General features: G+C 39.7%; 1 protein-coding gene across 2 annotated transcripts in view; it reads right to left on the bottom strand.

Annotated features, from left to right (window-relative positions):
* The window catches only part of st6galnac5a (ST6 (alpha-N-acetyl-neuraminyl-2,3-beta-galactosyl-1,3)-N-acetylgalactosaminide alpha-2,6-sialyltransferase 5a), a 69,039-nt gene extending 51,939 nt beyond the window's left edge, over positions 1–17,100 (bottom strand). For both annotated transcript variants that reach the window (XR_014870874.1, XM_085141453.1), the window contains exons 1-2: positions 16,155–17,100; positions 15,171–15,380 (exon numbers count right to left, since the gene is read on the bottom strand). Coding sequence is in view for 1 of the 2 variants with exons in the window: in XM_085141453.1 (XP_084997579.1) it covers positions 15,171–15,380; positions 16,155–16,169 (225 nt within the window). In the remaining variant the exon portion in view is untranslated. The remainder of the gene's footprint in view (positions 1–15,170; positions 15,381–16,154) is intronic.
* Positions 17,101–21,541: the final 4,441 nt, after the last annotated feature.

Here is a 21,541-nt window from a genome sequence, read left to right as displayed (position 1 = left end):
ATTGTGCTATATAAATAAACTTGCCTAATGCCCAGGCGGTCGATATTGTTCTTCTCAGATACTAGCTGAGCATCTGATGCCATAATGATGATGATGATCATCATCATCATCACCAGAGCTTTCTTTGCATTATTAATGAGATGATGATGATAGGAAGAGGAATTAACACTGATTATGAGCTGTGGAAATGGAGTCATCTTCAGCTCATAAATAGACTCTTGCATTGCTGAAATGAGCTTCGGTATCTGTTAATTTTATTAGCCGCAACCAGCTGTCTTTATATCATTCTTCTTCAGAGCAAAAATGACAATTAGGAGCGCTTCCAGTTTTGAAATGTGAACATTATTTTGTTCCAGAACTTTACTCTGAGCTCAGTGCTGATGGGATAAACTTTGCTGATGAATCAGCAGGGTCTAGGAGGAAACGTCTGCACTTCTATCAATCAAAGAAGAACAATTTGACCCAAATAACTACATGTGCTTAAGTAACTTAGCTTCATTTGGTTATCTCGAGTGCAGATAACTGCAGTGGGATGAGATGACTCAATACAATCTCAGAGGAAAAAGTGTTGTTTCAAAGACTTGAGAATATTTTATTAGATTGCTTTATTTTTGCTGCTAAAGTGCATTCAATTTATATTTTCTCACATTTAAAAAAAAAGTAATCCGTCTGCTGGCTCACTTTGAACACAGTCTCATTCGATTTTTTGCTCACCTTAAAGCACTAACATCCACTGATTCTACATTAAAGTCACTGCTTAAAGTCTGGTTGTTTTATTTTAAGATGTTTTAATAACCAGTGATTTTACATGATACACTAAGAGTTAATTACACTATATTTAGTAGTTTGGATTGTTAGCTTTCTAAAAAAAACATTAAAAAACCCTATGTAAATAGATAATATGCAAGCAAAACTTTATTTATATAGCACCTTTCAAGCTATACAATCACAAAGTGCTTCACAAAAGTCAACAATGCATAACAAAATTAATAAATACTATGTATTTGGGGTACTTGCTTTTACAGCTTCTCTCTTATTTCCCAAGACAGAACAACATCTTCAAGATTTTATACCAGGTGCTCTTCCTTGGGACTGGCACTATGAGTACACTAGCTTGTGACTATACACGTTATTTAGATGGCTACTGTTAAAGTGCCAGGGAAGTTCACTGGTCCCTACCTCTGTTAAAGTTTACTTACCTATCAATCTTCAGGAACTAGACTTAAGTGAACTTGAGAGGTAAAGTTTCAGCGTTTTATCCCTAAACTAAAGGCCTTTGTCTCCTTCCCAAGGAGATTGGGAGGCAAACTTCATACCAGAAAACTGATCAATAGAAAGGGTTACATCAATAAGTTAATCGCTCCTTCATCGAGAAGGTTAAGCGACTGATAACACACAGTTCTGCCCAGAGCTGTGGCTGTGTGGTGCAGACCATCCACTCAGCTTAAACACTTTCATTCATAACTACTGAGTAGAGTCAGTTGCAAATAAACAAATTTTAGCTCAGGACCCACTCATTTTTCATCGCCAGTGGTTATGTCATCGGTTATCATTTGAAGTAGTCAAAAATCATTGACTTCATATAGTCTCTGGTCACCATGCTGCTGCTGTCGCTTCCTGTGTAGATAGCCCTAAAGACAGGAGGAGGAGCAACAGGAACACAACACACCCACACAACAAAACCAGGTTTGCTATTCCCATAAAAGCAATTGGATCATTAAAATTAATGTTACTTGTCATAAGAAGCAGTGCAGTTTCACTAATGGTTCAGTTTTGTTTTCACTCACCTACTGGGTTAGATGTAGGGAGGGAAAAAAAATATAATTCGGGTTAAAGCATCATCACTTTTCCATCATCCCTGTTAAAAGGGTAGCGCATTTACACCAATTTACTGCATGTCTTCCCTTGCTCTGTCCCAGCTTTCATGTCCATTCTCCACTGTTCTGACATATTAACGGCTCAAAAACCCACCAAGAAAAAAAGGAAATATAAATAATAAGACGAGCACTAATTGTTCTTTGCACATTTAGTGCAGCTGTGAGGTACATGTCAAAGGCTGTCTGAAATACGCTGCACTCTGCAGACACATTTGTTTTTTAGTTCCTTTTAAAGCTGTTCAGTGTCCTTTGGCGGTGCTCAGCTTCAACTCCAATTTTTTAAAAATCTTTTCAGGAAAAGCTTCTTTGTGATTTGCTTATTTTCAGTGGACTTTGCTGAGTTGGATGGGAGTTTGATATGATTAAAACTGCGGGGTTTTTTTTAATGCAATTTTGCAACACCACTAGGAAAAAGACCACACCAACTACACCTTCAAAATCAGTTTAGTCACACTGACAATTATGGGAACTTCAACTGTTTCCCTATATATTAGCATGACCCACTTGCAACTGCTGAGGCTTGGACAGGACCTTTGGATAGTTAAAGTCTGTATTTACTGACTTCTCAAGGATGACGGAGGTGAGTGGTTCATCACCGTTCTTACAGGCTTCAGTATAGACACTTTGGAGCTGATGTTTGGACAATCGTGAAGTGGTGAAATGCCTCGGTTTGAACTTTCCCGCACAAATAAACGAACAGTCACACTTTTTTCAAGGATTGACAAGAAGTGTGAGAACAAGAAGAGCTGCAAGGACAATTCTCTCCTCCACGCTCCTAAAATTACTCCCACCTTTACCGTTCATGTTCACTGCAGAGCGCCACTAACACCTTGGCTTTCAAAGGAATGGAGACAACGTGTGATCAGAGACGTGACAAAAAGATTTCCAAGTAAGATCACACTAAGAGACGACTGGAACTTGTTTACTGATATGGTTTAAGACGTATTTCTAACCCTACCTTTGTATAATGACCAGCGTTTGCTGCTTTAGTTGCTTTTATCATGATTTTGAGATTGCACCTTCTGCAATATGAAATCTCCTTTATCCACGCTGGAAAAAAAAGGACACAGGCATCACACATACGTTTGTGGAAATGCCTCGTATTATCAAAAGGGATTATTTGTCATGTGATCAACTCTTACACACAGATAACATTTTCCATTTTCTACCTTCTATCGTTTTTTTTTTTAACATGAGCACAGAATTGGGCCTCAGATAGAAATCACGTCCATTTACTGGCTTGATCCCTTTCATTCAAGTTGTGGCATCAAATAAAATGTTCTTCTTTGTTAAAAATGCCTTTTTGTTGCTGCTTTTGTCGCTACGGAGACTTGGAGAAAAGTGTCTGACTTCAATCTAATTTTAGTAACTTACGCTTCTCAGGTGACAGCTCCTGAAAAGATTACTTATTACTTACAAACTCCTTTCCAGTGAGCATCTTGGAGCTGAATGATGTTGTGTTGACTGTCAATCTTGAGACACTTTGCAATGACTCAAAAATACCACTAGAGTTCACATCACCTCTCTGAGGTCTGCTCAGCGTGCTTCATAAATGTAAGCCGGACATCATTCCTTCTTAGCAAAAGGAAGCTTTCTGGTTGTGACTTTTTAAATTAAAAAAAATCATAATATAACAGCTGCACATGAGGTTGTAATCAATTAGATGAAAGCCAAACAAGTAAAAATCTAGTCCATCAGAAGAAACACAAAATGAAAAGGTCAATTTTCTTCCTCTGACTCCAGCTGTCACATTTTATGGAAAAATTACCGTTCATCAGTGAGAGATGCAGACAGTCTTCTGCTGCCACGAATGACACGATGTTCAGTTCTTTGTATAGCCTTGAGAATTCTGTGTAAGCAACATAATGTTGGACTTTGATAGCCTTGTTAGTTGTGAGCTCATAATTGCAAACGGTACAGAGTAAATATCGAGCACTTATTAGCAGTTAACAGGATTGAGAAGCCTTTTTTATTGAACACGTTTCCCTTTGTTTTTTTTCTTTTTGTTCCAGATCTTAAATTGCAGACTTTTAATTTCTTTGCCTTTTGTTTTATTGTCAGGAATGAGGAGCGCTGATTAGTAAGCTTTTGTTTATTGTTTTGGGCATTGTTCGGCTCAGAAGCAGATAAACCCATACTGAACCTTGATTTGCCTTTTGCAGAGAGTAAACTCGCATATTATGTACAGGTTAACAGCAACAAACCCATTTTAGACCGAATCAAATTGCCAGTTAAAGATCATATTAAAAGACAGACACATAATCTTTTAGTTTGCTTTTTTTATGCAATAACATAATTAACACTTTTTGCTTTGAAACAGGGTCTGATGTGGAAACAGTGCCATGATTATGGCGTCTGTTTCATAACCACGGTGCAGGTTTTGCGGTGGAAACATGGTGATTTTTGACTGAAGACACATTTTTGGCATTTCAATTTGTTTCTTTGTTACACAGTTACATTCAAAAGGTGTGAAGATTGTGAAAGAACGCCAAGGAGATGGATACATTTACACCTTTTCAGTGACTGAATTCAAGTCCGAATGCTTCTTGGCTGCATTTGCTCTCTGCAATTTTTAGATCTGATAGTTATCCAGTTGGCCCTCTGGATACATGAAGTGGTTAGAGATTGCTAAGCTATTTGACTGCCGATAAGCAATCTGTAACTTTCCAAACCTGACATTCACAGCCCATTCACGGTCAGCTGTGCAGGGACAAAGACAAGAGAGGCAGGATTTGTATCTCTTTTGCTCCTTTTCCCCCCCTTTTTGATAGAGCCATTTCTTTCACCTTCACAGCGACTCAAACGCTGTTTCAGGAGACTGAATCCCATTTTTCCAATAAGATGCATCTTCCTCTCAGATTATGGTTATGGCAGCTCAGGACCGTTTGTCTGATACGGTCCGATAACAGACAAAGTCCCAGCAACTTGTTCTGGTTAAACATTAGCAGGATAATGTCCACCATGAACATTCAGAATGCCTCCGGTGTCCAGACTAAATTCATACTGCAGGTTCAATTCCAATTGTCCCATCAGAGCTGTTCAGCTTGCATTAAATTACCATCTTAAACTGGCTTTAGTCACACTTGAGCAATTTTGACCAAGTGACCCTGACAAATCAGATTCCGGACAAAATTTGCATGTTGATCTGATGTGTTTCACTCATTTAGAAAACCTGACAAATAATAAAACAGCAAAGAAAAAAGACCAATATTGGCCAGGTGATATGGATCATATGCACAATTTCCAGCTCAGTCAACAACATTTCGTCTTAAATTGTTTTTGACATGGGCTGGACTATTTGCAGTGTCTCTTTTGCACTACAGAGATTTAGGTTCCCATGACAAGATGCTGGTATTGATATAATTTGATTTAATGCAGAGCTCCTCCATCAGAGAGGAAGCAAAAGGAGCCCGAAGCAGCTCTGTATGCACCCGGGAAAATTGCTTACTCTTCGGCACCTCTGGAAGTGTAATCAGTGAGCGGGATACCAAAGAAAGCCTTTGTCGAACAGCCATGACACCATCTCTTCAATGGGGGGGGGGGGGGGGGGGGGGGGGATGATGGGATATACATCAAAGTCGGCTCTGTAATTGGGAGTGTTTCGACTGAAGGGCAGACAACGTGGTACAGGAAATGATTTAATGTCACATCAGCAAAACACCACAGGGCTACAGAAGCTGCCTCTGTCTTTTCGGCCGTCTGGTGCTTAAAAGTTAAAGTTTTTTCTGCAACTTTTCTTTTGTCTTTTCTTGTTTCACTTATAAACCTAAAACGGAGCTCTGCTCCTTTGCTCTGGTTTTGGACAAGAAGCACACTGTTTAGGCAAACCCCATGTCTCCATAATTAATAACCTTGGCATCCAATATGTTTCTAATCTGGAGAAGGAACGCTCATGGCATAGAGAAGGAGACTATGCCAAATACAAAAAAAATAGTTGGATCATTTCTCTCTCGCACCATGGAGGGCACGCTCATTAATCATGCCTAAAGAGCTGAGTAATGTTGCGGGCCTCGTGTGTCTGTGGAGCCAGATGACGGAAAAGCAAAGAAATTCGGTTTTATTGTAGTGCTTCTCGCCAGCCGTCGTTTTCCATTTGCTCTTAACCATGACAACGGCAGCAGCTATCATCTATCTCCTGATGTTGTGCCACAAGGTATGATCCATTTATCATAGTTTAACCTTTTCAGATCCTTTGCTGCTCTCTCTGGCACTGAATGACGAAGGTGCTCCACATGCTAAAGCCTATCATCTACCAAAGATTAAAACGCAGAGAAGCTTTAAATCACCATTCAGCTCATGGCATAAGCCTCGGGAAATCTTCCCTCCACATCCTTTATGTTAAAATGTATAACCTGACCAGTGATTCCCTAACCACAGAATGCCAAAAGGCATGAAGTGCAAGATTACTCCATTGAGGGAATGCTTATCGAGAGGCAGTATCCTCTCCCCGCCACCCCACCCTTCACCAGTAATTGCTTTCCAGGCCTGCGCCGGAAAGAGCCTGGAGCTGTGTTATGTTTGGCGGGAGCAGAATACTCTGGAGATAAGTTGAATTCCAAGACTATGCTCCAATTGGGACTACTGTGGCATAACGAAACCACTATTCTCCTCTCTTCAGTCAGGAGAGCCGTTTTAGTATTCCAACATTGTCTTTGCATAAAAATAGCAGTTATCTGTCACTGATGTTTCCTTCATTTTGTGTTGTAATTTAAACCCTGTGAATGGTACAAAGCACAAAGACAGAACTCTCTCACACACACGCACACACGTTTGTGCTCTTTTTCCACACAGCCCTGCAGACTTCACAAACACTGTTAGTTCACATCAGATGACTACAGAGTCCTTGGCCATAACGTCCTAATTGGGGAGTTTTCTGTCTTGCTTTCCAGCTGGCTGATTGCAGAGCGAAATCCTAATGAACGGTGAAAAATAGCTTCGTTGCGCAGCGAAGATGTGGCTGTCTGAGATGAAATATTCAAACGTCTCACTTCTCCAGCTGTCACTAAAGCTGCGTTTGGGGGAAGGATGCCTTGTCATGTCTCCTTGGCACAGATGGCTTCGCATGCTCATGCCTTCAAGCGAAGTGTACCTAGTCAGAGTATATACAGCCCTGATATGTCTAAAAAAATCCACTCTGACCACAGTTTGTGCTGAACAATCTGCTTTGTAAATTTCGTGTTCTGTCTCAGTGGGATTGCCTGCTGCTGCCGCACAACAGTTTCTGGGTTTTTTTGGCCATACTGGAGCTGCGGCTCTGAGGACGGCACAAATAAAAGAAAAATACTAATATTACAAGATTTGGTGAGCTATTATGATTCCCTGAGGAGCAATCGCATATTGCCACATAAGCGGTGACATTTTTGTCGTTAGTGAAAGTCAGTGATAGCTTTTGGATAAATTTTAATGAACGTGGATCCTCATTAATTTGCCCAATTATTTGAATTTCATCACAGACCACCATAAGGCAACACACTGGTTTATGACTTATAAAACTGATGAACTTCCAATTAAGTAAGAACCTCTGGGGCTTAAAAAAAAGCCACCACAAAAGTACTAAAAATGCTAAAAGGTGGAAATCCAACATGCAAATTTCAAAACTAAATTCTCACATCAAGGTGGGTACATACATCTTTTATGTACAGTCTGTGGTCAGGACACCAACACTGCTGAGTGTGTAAATAGGAGAGGCAGAAAGCATGCGATGAAATGACATTAAATTATAGGTTTAAAATGTCATCAAAACACTACTTTTCTTTGTCTTAAGCAGAACACTGATTTGCACTTCAACATGTTGTCAGGATGGTGAAGGTGGCGATGAATAACATAAATTTAAAAAAAAAAAGCAGCATAGTAAGTCAGAGCTGAGACGCGAGTAGGTGGAGGTTACATTAACTGCAACAAGCACAACCTCCAACCTAACATCAGCTATTGACATGTCCAGATCATCAGCTTAGAGACCCCGGGGCGCAAATGCGTGATGCTCCCCAGCAAGCTGGATTGACAGAATAGTTTTAAATCATTATAGAGGAGACCGTGCCTCATGAATGCCATTTTGCTAAGCATTTTCTCAACTTTAATATTGACTCCATTGAACTTCACACTGAATGAAAAATTACCTTTTTTATTTGCTAAAATTCCTTTTGAAGAAGTCAAGGTTTAACTTCTTTTAAATAAAGATCATTTGGGGGAATTTACCTTGATTTCAGAGAAATGCTGGCAGGCAACACATATGGGGAAATGAGAGATTCTGCTTCTCTAACAAGTTCACTTAATAGGTCATCTGTGTAAGCTGCTATTACATAATATAATAGCCCTTGAGCAAGTGGATATAAAATGCTTGCTGGTGCCATCATCTTTTGATGGATTGAAGCTCGGCACCCGAGAAACCTTGAGAGTGGAACATTTTAATGTGTTTAATCCTGAAAATGGTTTTAACCCAAACCATGATCTTCATCCAAATATTAAACATGTAGTTTAATGCAGTGGTTCCCAAACTTTTTTTGCTAGGCCCCCCTTTGTTTTATAAGAAAAATGTTTGCGCCTAAAAGTGAAGAATGTGGGATACTGCTTGTCCGTGATTTGGAGAGCCCAGTGCATGCTCCCGACGCAGGGAAAACCAATTTTGCAGGGTAGACCTACCTTGGCACTTGTGCAGGTGACACCAAAGGGAAGATATGCTTCACCATATTTTCTAGTCTTTGGCTTAGAAGGAAGTTGGTTTGGAAACATATTTGGCGATGCTTCATATCCTGCTTTGCGTTTGTGTGGAAGCCCTGTCAAAAACCTGTCAATTATGCTAGCAGTGTCCAAACGTTCTTTTTCTTTTTCCTCTTTTCATACCCCCCCCCCCCCCTATGCAATGGCTCTCCACCCCCCCTAGGGGGCGGGCCCCACACTTTGGGAACCTCTAGTTTAACGCCTGAACTCAGCTGTAGATGAAAATGAAAGTCAACAGCAGCTGAAATTTAAACTAGCCCTCAACAGCAGTCATCCTGGACTTTCAGTATTCAGTCCCTTCAGTATCACTCACATGTCATTTTACAGTAATGCAAACATAGGTGGAAATACAGTATATAAGGCAAAAACAGAGTTTGCGTAATTCTAACGAGCTTGAACGTCACCTTTATTCTTCAACACAGCCTGAACTTCCATAGGCAGCTATCTTGTCATGTATTTAAGCAGTCTTCAGAAATAGCTCTCCAGGCTTCTTGAAGGACATCCGGAGCTCTTTGTTGGATGTTGGCTGCCTTTTGTTCCGTTCTCAAGATGATCCCACACTGCTTCAATATTGTTGAGTTCCAGGCTCTGGGAAGACCAATCCATGACTGATAGTGTTCCACTGTGGGTTTTTCTATCCAGGCATGGTTGCATTGGCAGTGTGTTTCATTGAAATTTTAAAACATTAAGCTATTGCCAATCATTTTATTACGGTGGCTCAAAATCTGATGGCACTTTTCTGCAGTCATATTTCCATCAATTTTGATAAGATCCCCAACACCACTGGTTGAACTGCAGCCCTATAATGTGACACGTTTTACAGATGAGTATAGACACTGAGTGTTGTACCTCAATTCTGACCTCCTCTGTACATACTGACAAAGATTTGAACCAAAAACATCCAATTTGGTGAGACCTGATTTTCAGTCCAGTTCTTGTGTAATTTGGCATACCTTAGCCTTTTCTCCCCGTTCCCCTTCCTTATTAATGGTCCTTCCACTGATACAATTTCTGAAGAGGCTTCAGGGTCAGATGCATCTCTCAGGTTCGCCTACTGTAGGTAGTTTTATTTTTTTAGGCCTGCCACTTCTTCTTTTGTCCTCTACTTGTGCAGTTTAAGGACACACTTCACATAGTCCTTTACAAAGCAGCATTTTGGTGCACAAATACTATTATATGCCCATCAGACTGTTATCTTTGTCATTTTTAGTAAATTCATTAAAAGAAATTGTGACAGGCTGCTAGTAACAAGTTCCTGAAGATGTAGCACTTCTTCATTGTCTGAGTTATGTGTTGTTTTTTTAAAGGTTGAATGGTCATTATTAGGTGGCCATAAAAATCAACAAAAACATTAATGTAAAAATGATCAAGTACAAGGCCGGGACTAAAAATGAGGGAAAAGCAGCCAATGTCCAAAGATACATTAATAGACTTCCAGAAAGCCTAATGAACTATTGCTGAAGACCACTTAAATACAAGGTAATAGAAGCAAAACACAAAGAAATGAGAGGTGGCACTTAACTGTAGATGAAAGAAACAAATAGTTTATATTGGAGAACATCAGCTACTCAGCGACCAGGCTGCTTCTCTTGGTTTTGACCTTTAATCACATGAAAAACACAATATGCATTGTGAAACAGGAAAAATCCACCTGTTTCCTTTCTCTCCAGAGTTAAGAAAGGGAGGAAGGGAAGGGAGGCTCAGGTCCTTATATGTGGATATAAGGACCTGAGCCTCCCTTTCTTAACTCCACCTGACATGCAGGATATCACTTTTTACAAAATGTGCATGTTTTTTGGTGTCAGGAAGGCAATCAGAGGAAGACAGACACTTTCTTGTCCTCCCATCTCCACTGAGAGACAGACAAGAGTGGTTTCCAGTCCTCCTCCTCCTCCTCCTCCACCACCTTCTCACTGAGAAAATAAAAAGCAGGATAGTGCAAGAAGAAAGGAAACCCTTAGGGATTTCACTCCATCTTTCACTTCTGTGTCAGTTTCTGCCTCCTCCTTCACTCTCTTGTCTCATTCTCTCAGGCTGAACCTTTCCTGGCTCCTATATTCTCTTTTATCATTCTCTTCGTCCTTCCCCTTCCCCAGTTTTGTCCTTTTCTCTCATTCTCTTTGCCCTTACTCTACAAGAGTTTCTTTCCCTTTTCATCTCCACCCTAAGTTTCTTTCTCTGCTTTCTTATCTGGTCACTCTCATTCACAGCACAAGTCCAGGCCCACCAATGTTGCTGTGTAGCTCAAAATAAATTACCTTTCACTCTGAACTGAATCAAACATGTGGTGTTGAAAATTCTGGCTATGAAAGAATTAATGGATTTCAAATGCATATATGCATTTATTTAGTCATCTATTTATTTCAAAGATGGTTCAAACAGTCATAGAGAAATCATTTTAAGGACTCTGGCAAATGCTTTAGTATCTTGGCCAAGTGTCTGCAGAAGATATATAAGATTCCAAATGGTTTCTGGGCTGTCATGAGTTTAATACTCTGGTGGAAGATAAAGTGAAGCGGTCAAAGGCTGACTGACACTGCGCCCGTGTGCCAGCCAGCTGATATCTTGGAGAGATCAATATGGCGGCGAGGTCAGCAAGCAAAGATGAGGAAGACAAATGTTCAAGTCAGTATTCTTTTTTTCCCCTCCCCAAACAATGATCATTCAACACTGCAGGAGAACACATTTGAGACAAGGCCAACAACTTTTACCCTTTAATACACACAGAAAAACCTCAGCCACGTTTTCAGGTACATATAAAGTTCACGGAAAGTTTTTGAAGACTTTACCGTGCTGCACGCTATAGCAGCCTGCGCATGCAGATCATAAAGTATTGATTGGAGTTTGCAGTGAAAGAACAAGACGGGTGACATAATAGCAGGTTTTAAGCAGCATAAATGATGTTCAGTGGTGCTCTGGCCCTAATTGATATCCCTTGTTGCCAAAATGTCAAAAAATCTATTGCCAAGAGAGAAAATAAATTAGTAGTTTACTTATGATGCTCGGCTGCTCCAGTTCACTCGAGGAAAATCAATTCTCATCCCTAGCTGGGCTTACTGACGCATTACAGACAAATCCTCATCAAATCAAAGCATGCATGGTCACTGAATATTGGCATTTGAGGCAGTGAGAAAAAAAAAAAGATGGTGCTGCGTGCCCTGGGTTTCCGAAAATATGACAGCAATGACTCATTTCGTATTTACTTTTGCTCTGCTTGACTTTGGAGAGATCTATGTGACCTAGCTGCGCAATAATTCCGAGTCGGAGTCAAAGAGCTAAAGAGCCAGTGGTGCACTGACTGCACCTCTGGGTAAATACTAACCCTAACTGCATTTGAATGTTTTCTATTAAACGAGGTCCATAACCCACACTGGTTAAATCAAATTCACAACATTAAAAGTTTTCCCATATTTGAAAGAAGCATATTTAGCACAAATCTCACAGATATAATACAATTAAAGGTTGGACTCCAAAGGAGAATAGGAGTGTCTGGCACAAATGTACCTACTTCTTACATGCAAATTGTGGTCTGGACTCCAGAGTGGACATGGACAACTATCACATTTGCAGTATTGGTAAATACTGCATTAGCTTTCTGCATAGAGAGGTGTGTTGTAAGGCTGCAACCACACATCCTTCTCTTTACAAAATCGTCTTCTCACCTTAACTCTAAAACTAGGTTTTTTAACCACTCTTAAAGAAGTAATGACTGAAAAAGGCCCTCTGTATATAATCCACCCTGGAAGCCAATCACAAGCTTTAAACTCTTTAACTGGGATCTTTGTCGCATGTCACAAATTTCCTGCCAGCGCTTTACTGTCACTGTAAGGTAAGAAAAGATCCAAAATACTAAACATGAACTACAAGAAAAGAAACAGCCTTTTACTAAATGTGTCCACAAATTCAAGGCGAAAAACTCATGTTGAGATACCACAGACAGAGAAAAAGTGTGAATAACAGTGATTGCATATTAAACAAATAAAATTTGCATGTGTTATTAACAGTTTCAGCAATAATGTTAATTTTCTGTTTTGTTTTGAAGCCATTTGGATAATATGGTGAAAGTGTGGATTTGGCCAAATATCTGACTGCTGTTCTGCTCAGTTTTAACAGCATAACCAGAAAACCAAATAACACCTTTAATTTTAGACAACTGAGAAAAATGTCATCACATCTAATAAAAAACATTTAAAATATGATAATATATATAACTTTGGGATACTAATTTGACACAACCTAAAACATAATGACTTAAAACCCTTTTGTTTTTAAAAGCAGCCGATACATCCTTCCCTTGAGAGATATATAGAGAGAAATGGAAGCCTAAATCAGCATGTCAGTCATGCTGTCTTCATTCCTGCCATGGGCACATGGGCTGACTAGAAACACAGATAGGAAATCACCATGATGACATGTAAAGTAAATACACCCAAAAGGTGACAAACGTGCATTTTCTGTAGAGCAGAGCTACTCGGAGGAAAAACTCACGAAGAAATACAAGCAGCATGTCTCCTGAGAAAACTGCCAGCTGAACTTTTCAGGCAGCATTAAAGGTTTCCACACTTGTTGGTTTCTGCACCGGTGAGATTTCTTTTAGTGAATAATAGTTCTACCATCTGTTGCCAACCTCCATTACTTTGTCACAAGATTAAATGACTCTTCAGATCCCCTGGTGTTTAATTTAGAAGAAGTTCATTTACCAACCCGGCTACTTTTTCTGATGTTCAGGAACAGTGGGTGGACTCCCAGATGTGGCTGGAACATACTCACGTTGCATATTTGTCTCATTTGTACAGCCACAGCCTCAACTAAGAGCCTAAGTCCAATTACTCATATGTAAATCAGCCTATGACATAATCTGATGACTTAATACTTGTTTTCTAGCAGGTAGCAGATACTTTTTTTAAAGACAGAGATGGCAGCACAAATTGGCCTGTCACTCATGGTGTCTTCAGTCCTGCCACTGACGGATTACTGTATGGGCCGTCTGGACACAAGCCCAGCAGAGCTCAGGGGGCCAGAGAAGTGACTGTTCTTGTTTAAAACTCAATTAAACAACCACTCAGATGCAAAATGACTGCAGATGTAAAATTGCTAGAAAGAGGTGGAATGACAAGGAAAGGATACAAAATGACTACAGCTGCACAAAGTGACAACAAAAAGATTTAACGTGTCTGCTGAGAGACTAAAAATTACATCAAATATATTAAAAATGGCAATAGACCAATGCAAAAATAACTACAGAAACAAAATAACAACAGAGGTACAAAATGACTACAAAAATAGGTAAAATTACTTCAGATGGATGCAAAATGTCTATAGAGAGAGTGAGAATCAGTAAAGGAAGATGCAAACTGATTGCAGAGACACATAAAACAATGAGGGGAATTACAATGAAAAAGAATAGATACTAAATGTCTAGACAGAGGTAAATGGGAAATTATGCAAAAAATATCAAAGAGGCATAGAACAATTAAACAGGTAAAATTCTATTTCGGGGATTCAAAAATGATAGAAGAGACACAAAATGACTCAAAAGTGAAAGAAAATAGCTAAAAATCAATGTAAAGCAGTGCAAAAGAGACTAAAAAATAAAATTCAGTTGAAAAAGAGGACTACTGCAGAGGTGTGAAATGATCATGAGTGGAGCCTAAATTGCACTAGAGCAATAAAAAATGACTACTAGTGAAGGGAAACCTATATGGTCACAAAATGAGCACAGATCGATGCAAAAGGCGAGGGAAGTAAAGAAAAAAAGGAAATCACGGATAAAAAAAAAAGAAGAAGTAATTAAGTAATAAGAGTAATAAGGCATATGACAGTAGAGGGATACAAAATGAGAACAGCAACTCAAAGTGATTAAAGAAGACTTAAAGAAACAGCAACTACAAATAGCCACAAATCATGTTGGTGTATTGCTCCTGCACATCTGAACGAATGATTGTGGCCAGAACGTTTCTCCAAATTTGTCATTCTTAAATCCAGCTGTTTCAGAGCCCACCAGCCAAACCGCCTGCATGGTAGTGCGCTGTGCCTGCACGCTTACTGAAAACGCCTTCACAAGGTGAATGGGTCTGCTTTACTTGCAGAGGCTTCGCTCCCCGGTACTCTCATTGATTGTTTTCTCCTGGCTTGGTAAACAGATGGCAGTCAATACAACCCCACAATGACGTCAGAGTTCACCTAGCTGCGGGTCTCCTGGGCTTATCAATTAGAGCTTAAGAATGCAGTCGAGGATTTCATTTGTAGCCTAAGCTGTTATTAGTAACGACAGGTGGGTATTGAATGTGGCGCAACGCAGCGCCGGAGAAAATTGTGATAAATGACAGAGAGGATGCTCTTTCTCTCTCTCTCGCTCTCTCTCTAAAGACAGCTACTGGTCGTCAGGACAAGAGGAAATTTGCGTGTGTGCAGCTCAGGCTGGGAAAGATTCAGTGCCAAAAAAAGGGGTTTGGAGAAAAGTAAAACTTTCAAAAGCGTTGATGCCTACTCTGCTGGGCATTCACCACGCGTCTAAAGCGAACCACGCGCCTGTTCTCTGCGTTATGAGACACGCACTCAGCCACATCTGTTTACCTTATGGTCGATGATGCTGCTGTATCCCTGGAGGACCGGGGGGTGAGGCTTGGCGACCCCGACGGAGGCTTCGGTGGGCCGCCGCAGCTGTTCATGCTGCCTGATGCGCGTGTCGTTGGCGTCTCTGGAAGCGCCGTTGAAGCTGCCGTTGTACACGAGGAACAAGCTGGCGCACAGGAGAAGCACGAGAAGCACGGCTACTCCATGGCGCTGACACAAAGACACAAGCAGATGCAGACAAATTAGCCGAGTTGCACCGGACTGAGTTTAACCTGCACCTACGGACTTCATGCAAGATGAGCGGCAGCAGCAGGCACTGGTTTGTCAGTAAACGCCCAACTTCCTGTAATGCATGTCACGTGCGACCAAAAACTTAAAAACAGCTTTTATCGAACTATGATAAGGGCACAGCTAATGTTTATGACGCTGTCAGGCTGTTAATTATCTTCTTTACTTAGTTTGCATGCATTCATATTAATCATCAGGTGCGTTGAGGAGCACATGTGCACTGTAATTTACAGTAGGTGCCACACCTGAGAGGACACCAACAGTTTTTAAGTAAAAGTTCTAATAAAAAAGATAAATAAATCACCTATGTGAATTCATGCCAATCGTACATGAACAGGATGAGCAGCTCACAGCACTTTCAATTTGTTTTCTTTTCTTTATTTCTTTAAAAAATATATAGTTTAGAATGAATACTTATCAGTTAATATTAAAGCAACACGGATATTGTTCACTTTCTACAGTGTATCCGTATTAAACGGAGACAAATCAAGCATCCAGCGCGCTGTGCTGTAGTGGAGCTTTAGTGCCAAACAGAGCGCACAGCTGGACGCCCATTGTTCTGATCCTAATCTTTTGATCCGACACTGTACGCCACAGCGGCGTTATGTCGATTAAAGCGCACTTGACAGAACAATGCTGGATTTAAAAGCGAGCACAAACAGTTTGACTGCGGGGTTACATGGCAAAACCCTTTACCATAGGTGTCTTCATTTTGCGGCGCGCTGTCTTATCGCTGCGGTTCGGTGCGTAAGGCTCCACTTTCACTCATGGTCCAGCGTCATCTGCTCGCCTCCCGAATGCACTCCAGTCCGTCCGCGCTGTACCAGCCCGCCTGCCTCTGCCCGTGTGTCTTCAGACTTGAGCCCAAGCGCAATTCATACAGAGGAGACCGCGACAGATGTTCACTGTTGTACCTCTGCTGGGTCTTAACGCCCCCCGAGTTCTTTAGGAGCCGGTGAGTGGAGGCGCAGCGTTTTTAATTAAACAGACTACCTGCAAAAGAGTGATAAGACCTATTTGCTAAACGTTATTTCCTGCTGAGCCATATTTGATGTAAATCTGCGCAATTAAACTAGAGTACAGTTAGCCCACTCTATGTCATCTTTTGACGTCTGCTGCATTATCCATGGGAGGGATTATAAAGACAAGAGAAGTTATGGCTTTACAGTGCAGACGTTATCTGGCACAACACCCTGAATGTCTGTCACTCAGTGGTGAAACCACATGTTCATTCGTGCCTTGTGTTTATGTTCAAACTACACTGTACTCGAGTATTTCAGTTTTTAGATCTCCTCATACTTCCACTGTAGACTAGAGATTGTAGATTTTACTCCAGTCTGCAAAGAATCCCATTCATCACGTCCTTCCTTAAGAAATTAGACTCTTAAGGCAGTGTTACTTATTAAACTACTCCATCACATCCAACCATAAGCTGCACACATTACTGCACCAGCAATAGGATATGAAAAAAATCAAAAAGAGCCCTTTTCTACAATCGTGAAGGACACTTTTTACTTTTACCCACCATTGTTGCTGAACTGCTTTAACCTGTAAAGCTGTATTTAAGTAAAGTACTGAATCCTTCCTCTTCTCTATTCAGCGCATCAGAACACAGATTTAAAAACAGTTAAAATCTTTATTTCCTTTTCATTGTTTTTGAGTTTTCCACACTTTTTAAAAATGTAATTGATTTTACTTAATTTTCTCTTATTTTTAAAATTTGTTGAAAGCTAGGTGTAAAATGCCACCACACTGAAACCAATAAACAACCTAAAACTAAATACTTTTACATCAATACCATATCAAATTGAATCTGTAGTACAGTAATCCAGTGAACTGATACACTGTTAAAAACATAAAGAAACAGTTGATCACCCGAGTAGAAAACGAATTCTGTTAAACTTTAGGGAAATTGGTCTGTCCTATTAGAAACCAACAAGCATCATCAATCAATTTTACCTGCTTTGATTCAAATTAAAGTGACAACTGGACAGGTATTAGATTAAATCTTTTGTGTGAGGAGGAACACTAGGAGCACTGCTGGATGCCTACAAAATAACCTCCAGTGGGGTACTCAGAGGCTTTAATGAGGACATGACCCCCTGAAGCAGGACCTGTGCTTACAGCCCAGCACCTTGCAGTGTGCCTGGAATTCACCAGAAAACACCAGAATGGGTGCCCTGGAGACACCATGGAAAACATTATATTACCTGCAACATCTATGAGAAGAATAGGGTAGCAGTAGTGAACCTGCCAGTCCTGTTGTTCTCTGGTGAATGCTAATTGAGCTGCACAGCGCTGGTGTATAAGCACAGGTACCACTGAAGGATATTGGGCCCTGATACCAGCCTTATGGAGTTGGTTTCTAACAGTTTGGTCAGAAACATACACATAAGAAACCCACTGGAGGTAATGTTGTGAGACTTTGGCTGTATTCCTCTCATTTCTCTGCACACAAAGGAGCAGACACCGGTCCTGCTGGTGGGCTCATGCATTTCCACACTCCTGCCTATTTCACAGTATCACCTCCATGCTCTACAGACTGTGCTGGGAGAACCATATTATTCATAGCAATTATAGATCAATTTGTTTTAAGATTCTCTGGACACTAGGATGCCTTTGAAAACAATCAGAGGGCAAATGGTACTGTTCCTTTTGGGCACATCATAAGACCAGTAAAATAAATTGTTAACAGCTAGTTATATTTTCAGGATATACCAATAAAGTAGAGAAACAGAGATTCATGGACCTGCTTTGATATTTTCACACTAATATACACATAGGCAGCCATACATGCGCTGCATGTCCATGCATACACACATACATATATATATCATATCGAAAAAATATAAGTAAAATAGTAACAGCGGAAAAAAATAACTTGTGCAAACCAGATGGAAGAACCCCCCATCATTCTTAGAGAGGGATTTGAAACAGGAATGGAGTGAGCTCATCAACTTCATCCATACCGCTGGTGCAGTACACTCAGAGAAGGTCAGACTTCTTTATTCAGAACCTCAGTTTTGGATCAACTGAAAGCAGCACCTTGTGCTGCCTGAGAATTTCATTTTCATTAATTATTCACAGGTCAAAGATGTTTGCTATGTGCTCATCTAGTTCAAAACTTACAAAGTGATCAATGAAATAAAAAAAAGTTTTAAAATATACAGTCAGCTGATGTAGTTGGACCAAAACAAATACAATGCAGTCACGTCCTGCAGATGCAGTTTGAAGTCTTGCAGCATCTACTAACATTCACATTCAGACAGAAGGATAGAGTTTAAAAATATTCATGATTTAAGAGCATTTTTCACTTCGCTCAAGTCAGCAGCAGATGAGAAGATGGTATTTGAGAGATGTTTTTTTTGGAATGAAAGAATCAACTCAAGGATACGGCCTCAGATATTTCCTTTTCTTCTTATGGTCAGCATTTTGATCTGCTGAAGTGAAGATAACTTCATTAACAAAGGGCACAAAGTCACAAAAAGAAGAAGAAAGAAGCTGCTTTTTTAAGCTGCTACATGGATCTATTTTGAGATTTAGTGCATTTTTTCTATCACATCTTTTAGAATAATGGTGAAATGTCTAAAATACGCATTTAGGCTTTTATTTTATCATCTATTGAACATTTATGCAACTTAGCATGTCTTATTTGCATTAACATATAATGTTGGAAAACTTACCATTTAAAAAAGGAAAAATATATATATTAAAGACATAAAAAAAAACCTACTGCATACTCTGATGATTTTTTTTAAGATATAGATTATTTGCTAATTATATAAGTGTATGGATGTCATGCTACTTCTGAAAGTTAAATCAACACAAAGCAGAGATCATAATATCGGAGGTAACACAGTTCATCTTTAATCACTGAACATTTGAATAAGAAACAGAACAAAAGTCAGTTTAGAAAAAGAATATTGCAAATGTTAAACAATTTCTAATTCAAGTTGACAAAGAAAAAAAAAAAAGATTTTTAAAAATAAATTCTCTGGTTTGAGCCAATTAAATTACCAGCCTAGCTAGTTCTAGCTAGCACATTCCTCAAACCCTGTAAGCTGACCTCTTCTGCAGCCCTACTCAGAATCTGAAGGACACAGCCATCATTTTCAAAATAAACCTCAAGATACTTTTTGGCTTTTACTTTAGGTGCCCCATAATTTTTTGCCTTGACACCAAGACATATTCCACATTTTGTTCTTTTTTTGTTCATTTCCAATTGTTTACTTTGGTGTTTTGACTTTTGCTACACTTTTTTGACATTTTATTTATTTAGTTTAGTTTTTTATGTGTGCATTAAACGTGTTATAGAAATAAAACTGAATGGGGTTAAAATGAGACAGTTGAGCCAAATGACACAGAAAAACATCTTTTGACCTCTATATTCGCAAACTGGGTAAGATGTTACTAAAAGGCAACAAAAGGACAGATATAACTGAGAGTTCCAGTTCAGTGACTAAACTGAGCTGAGATAAATCCCTAACAAAGACCAGAACAATTCACTGCGCAACAATATACTGCTGTTGGAGGCTGATTTAGTTTAGGTACCCAAAAAAGTGAATGATGTGTTTACAATTGTCATGATTAAATTACAGACCTTTGGCTTGAAACAGAAAGTCCAGTGCTTTGCAGACCCATCCATCCACCCCACCTCCTCGCTTAATAAACTTTAGCTTTGTTTGCATTAAAATGTGTGAAAGCTTTGAAATAAAATAAAAAGGTTCCTTTAACCCATTAATATCATTTTTAGAGTGCTTCCCAATTATCTACATAGACCAGATTAAACTAATTAATTTGACACATTTTTACACAACACAAAACAGTGACAAGTTAGATCTTTACAAAAGTTGCCAGCAATAAACAAGGTCTCATCTTGTCGTCTGCCATTCTTTCTTCTGTGACTGCAAGTTGTTGTGTCAGATCTTGGACCTCCCTGCCTCAGTTATCTGCACTCAACCCCTCCTAATCTTATTGGCATGGAGTGCTGCAAGTGCTACAGCTCAGAGGATGTTTTTATATGTGTTATATTACTGACTGGCCTCACAAGCCAAAGAAGACAAGTTTTACTTATGTCTTGATCTTAAAAGACTAGAAGCAACAGAATTCCCAAAAGAGGTCAAAATCCAGGCAGGCAGAATATATTTTGGCAGAAAATCAAATGTAATATGCTTGTTTTAAAAAATGTCATCTGTTTATTAAAGTACTTTTTTTCTATTTCCATGCCCTTGTCACAATCCCGGGTTTCTGATCCAGGTTTTTGAATTTGTTTTATTCATTCTGTAGGATTATGAAATACTTATGTTGAGTTTTTGAGAACCTCTGAGTTTTGTAACTTAAATTTCTAGTTTTTGGTTCTTGGATGTGTTCATATATCTTCTCTTTTTCGTGTCTCGTCTCTGTGTTCTGTCTTCAGCGTCTCCTTTTGACGTCTGTGTTGTTCTTTGGTTTTCTCCATCTATCATGTCTCCATGTCTGATTATTCCCCAGTCCCAGCGTCAGCCTCCCCCGAGTCTCTATGCGTTGCTGCCTGCTTTATTTTGTTAGTCCCCTACCGTGTTTGCGTATGTTCACTTTTGCTTCCCATGTGTCATTAGTCAGATTTAGTTCACCTCTGTTCACTTGTGTGTTCCATCTCCTGATTTCCTTATGTGTACATTTAAGCTCTAAGTTTTCTTCTGTTTGTTGTGGTGATCTCCTCTTATATTGTGTGTACTCCTGTTTGTGGGTCTGCCAAGACTAGTTTTTTAGTCATTCTGTTCAAGCTCTGCTCTGCCTTATGTTTGTTAAGTCTGCCAGCTAATAAAGTGGAGATTTCCGTTAAGTCATTGACTTAAGAGTCATTGCTTAACTGCTTAAGTTGTGAGGCGTATATACTCTGGAAAAGATGAATGTGGTCACCTTTGGTTTTTTGGACTGATCTGAAGCTTGATTAGCAAGGTGCATACATATACTGTACAGGTATAAATGCACATAGACTGGTTAACCAATATCAGGTAAAACACAACACTAGATTTTCACTCACCAAAACTAGAGTATGGGCTTCCTGGAAGAGTTGTTAGTGAAAAAAAAGCAAAGACAGG

Source organism: Neolamprologus multifasciatus, chromosome 18 (assembly GCF_963576455.1).
Source record: "Neolamprologus multifasciatus chromosome 18, fNeoMul1.2, whole genome shotgun sequence".
Lineage (NCBI taxonomy): Eukaryota > Metazoa > Chordata > Actinopteri > Cichliformes > Cichlidae > Neolamprologus > Neolamprologus multifasciatus.
The sequence above is the reverse complement of the archived record's forward strand: the minus strand, read 5'-3'. Positions and strand labels throughout refer to the sequence as shown.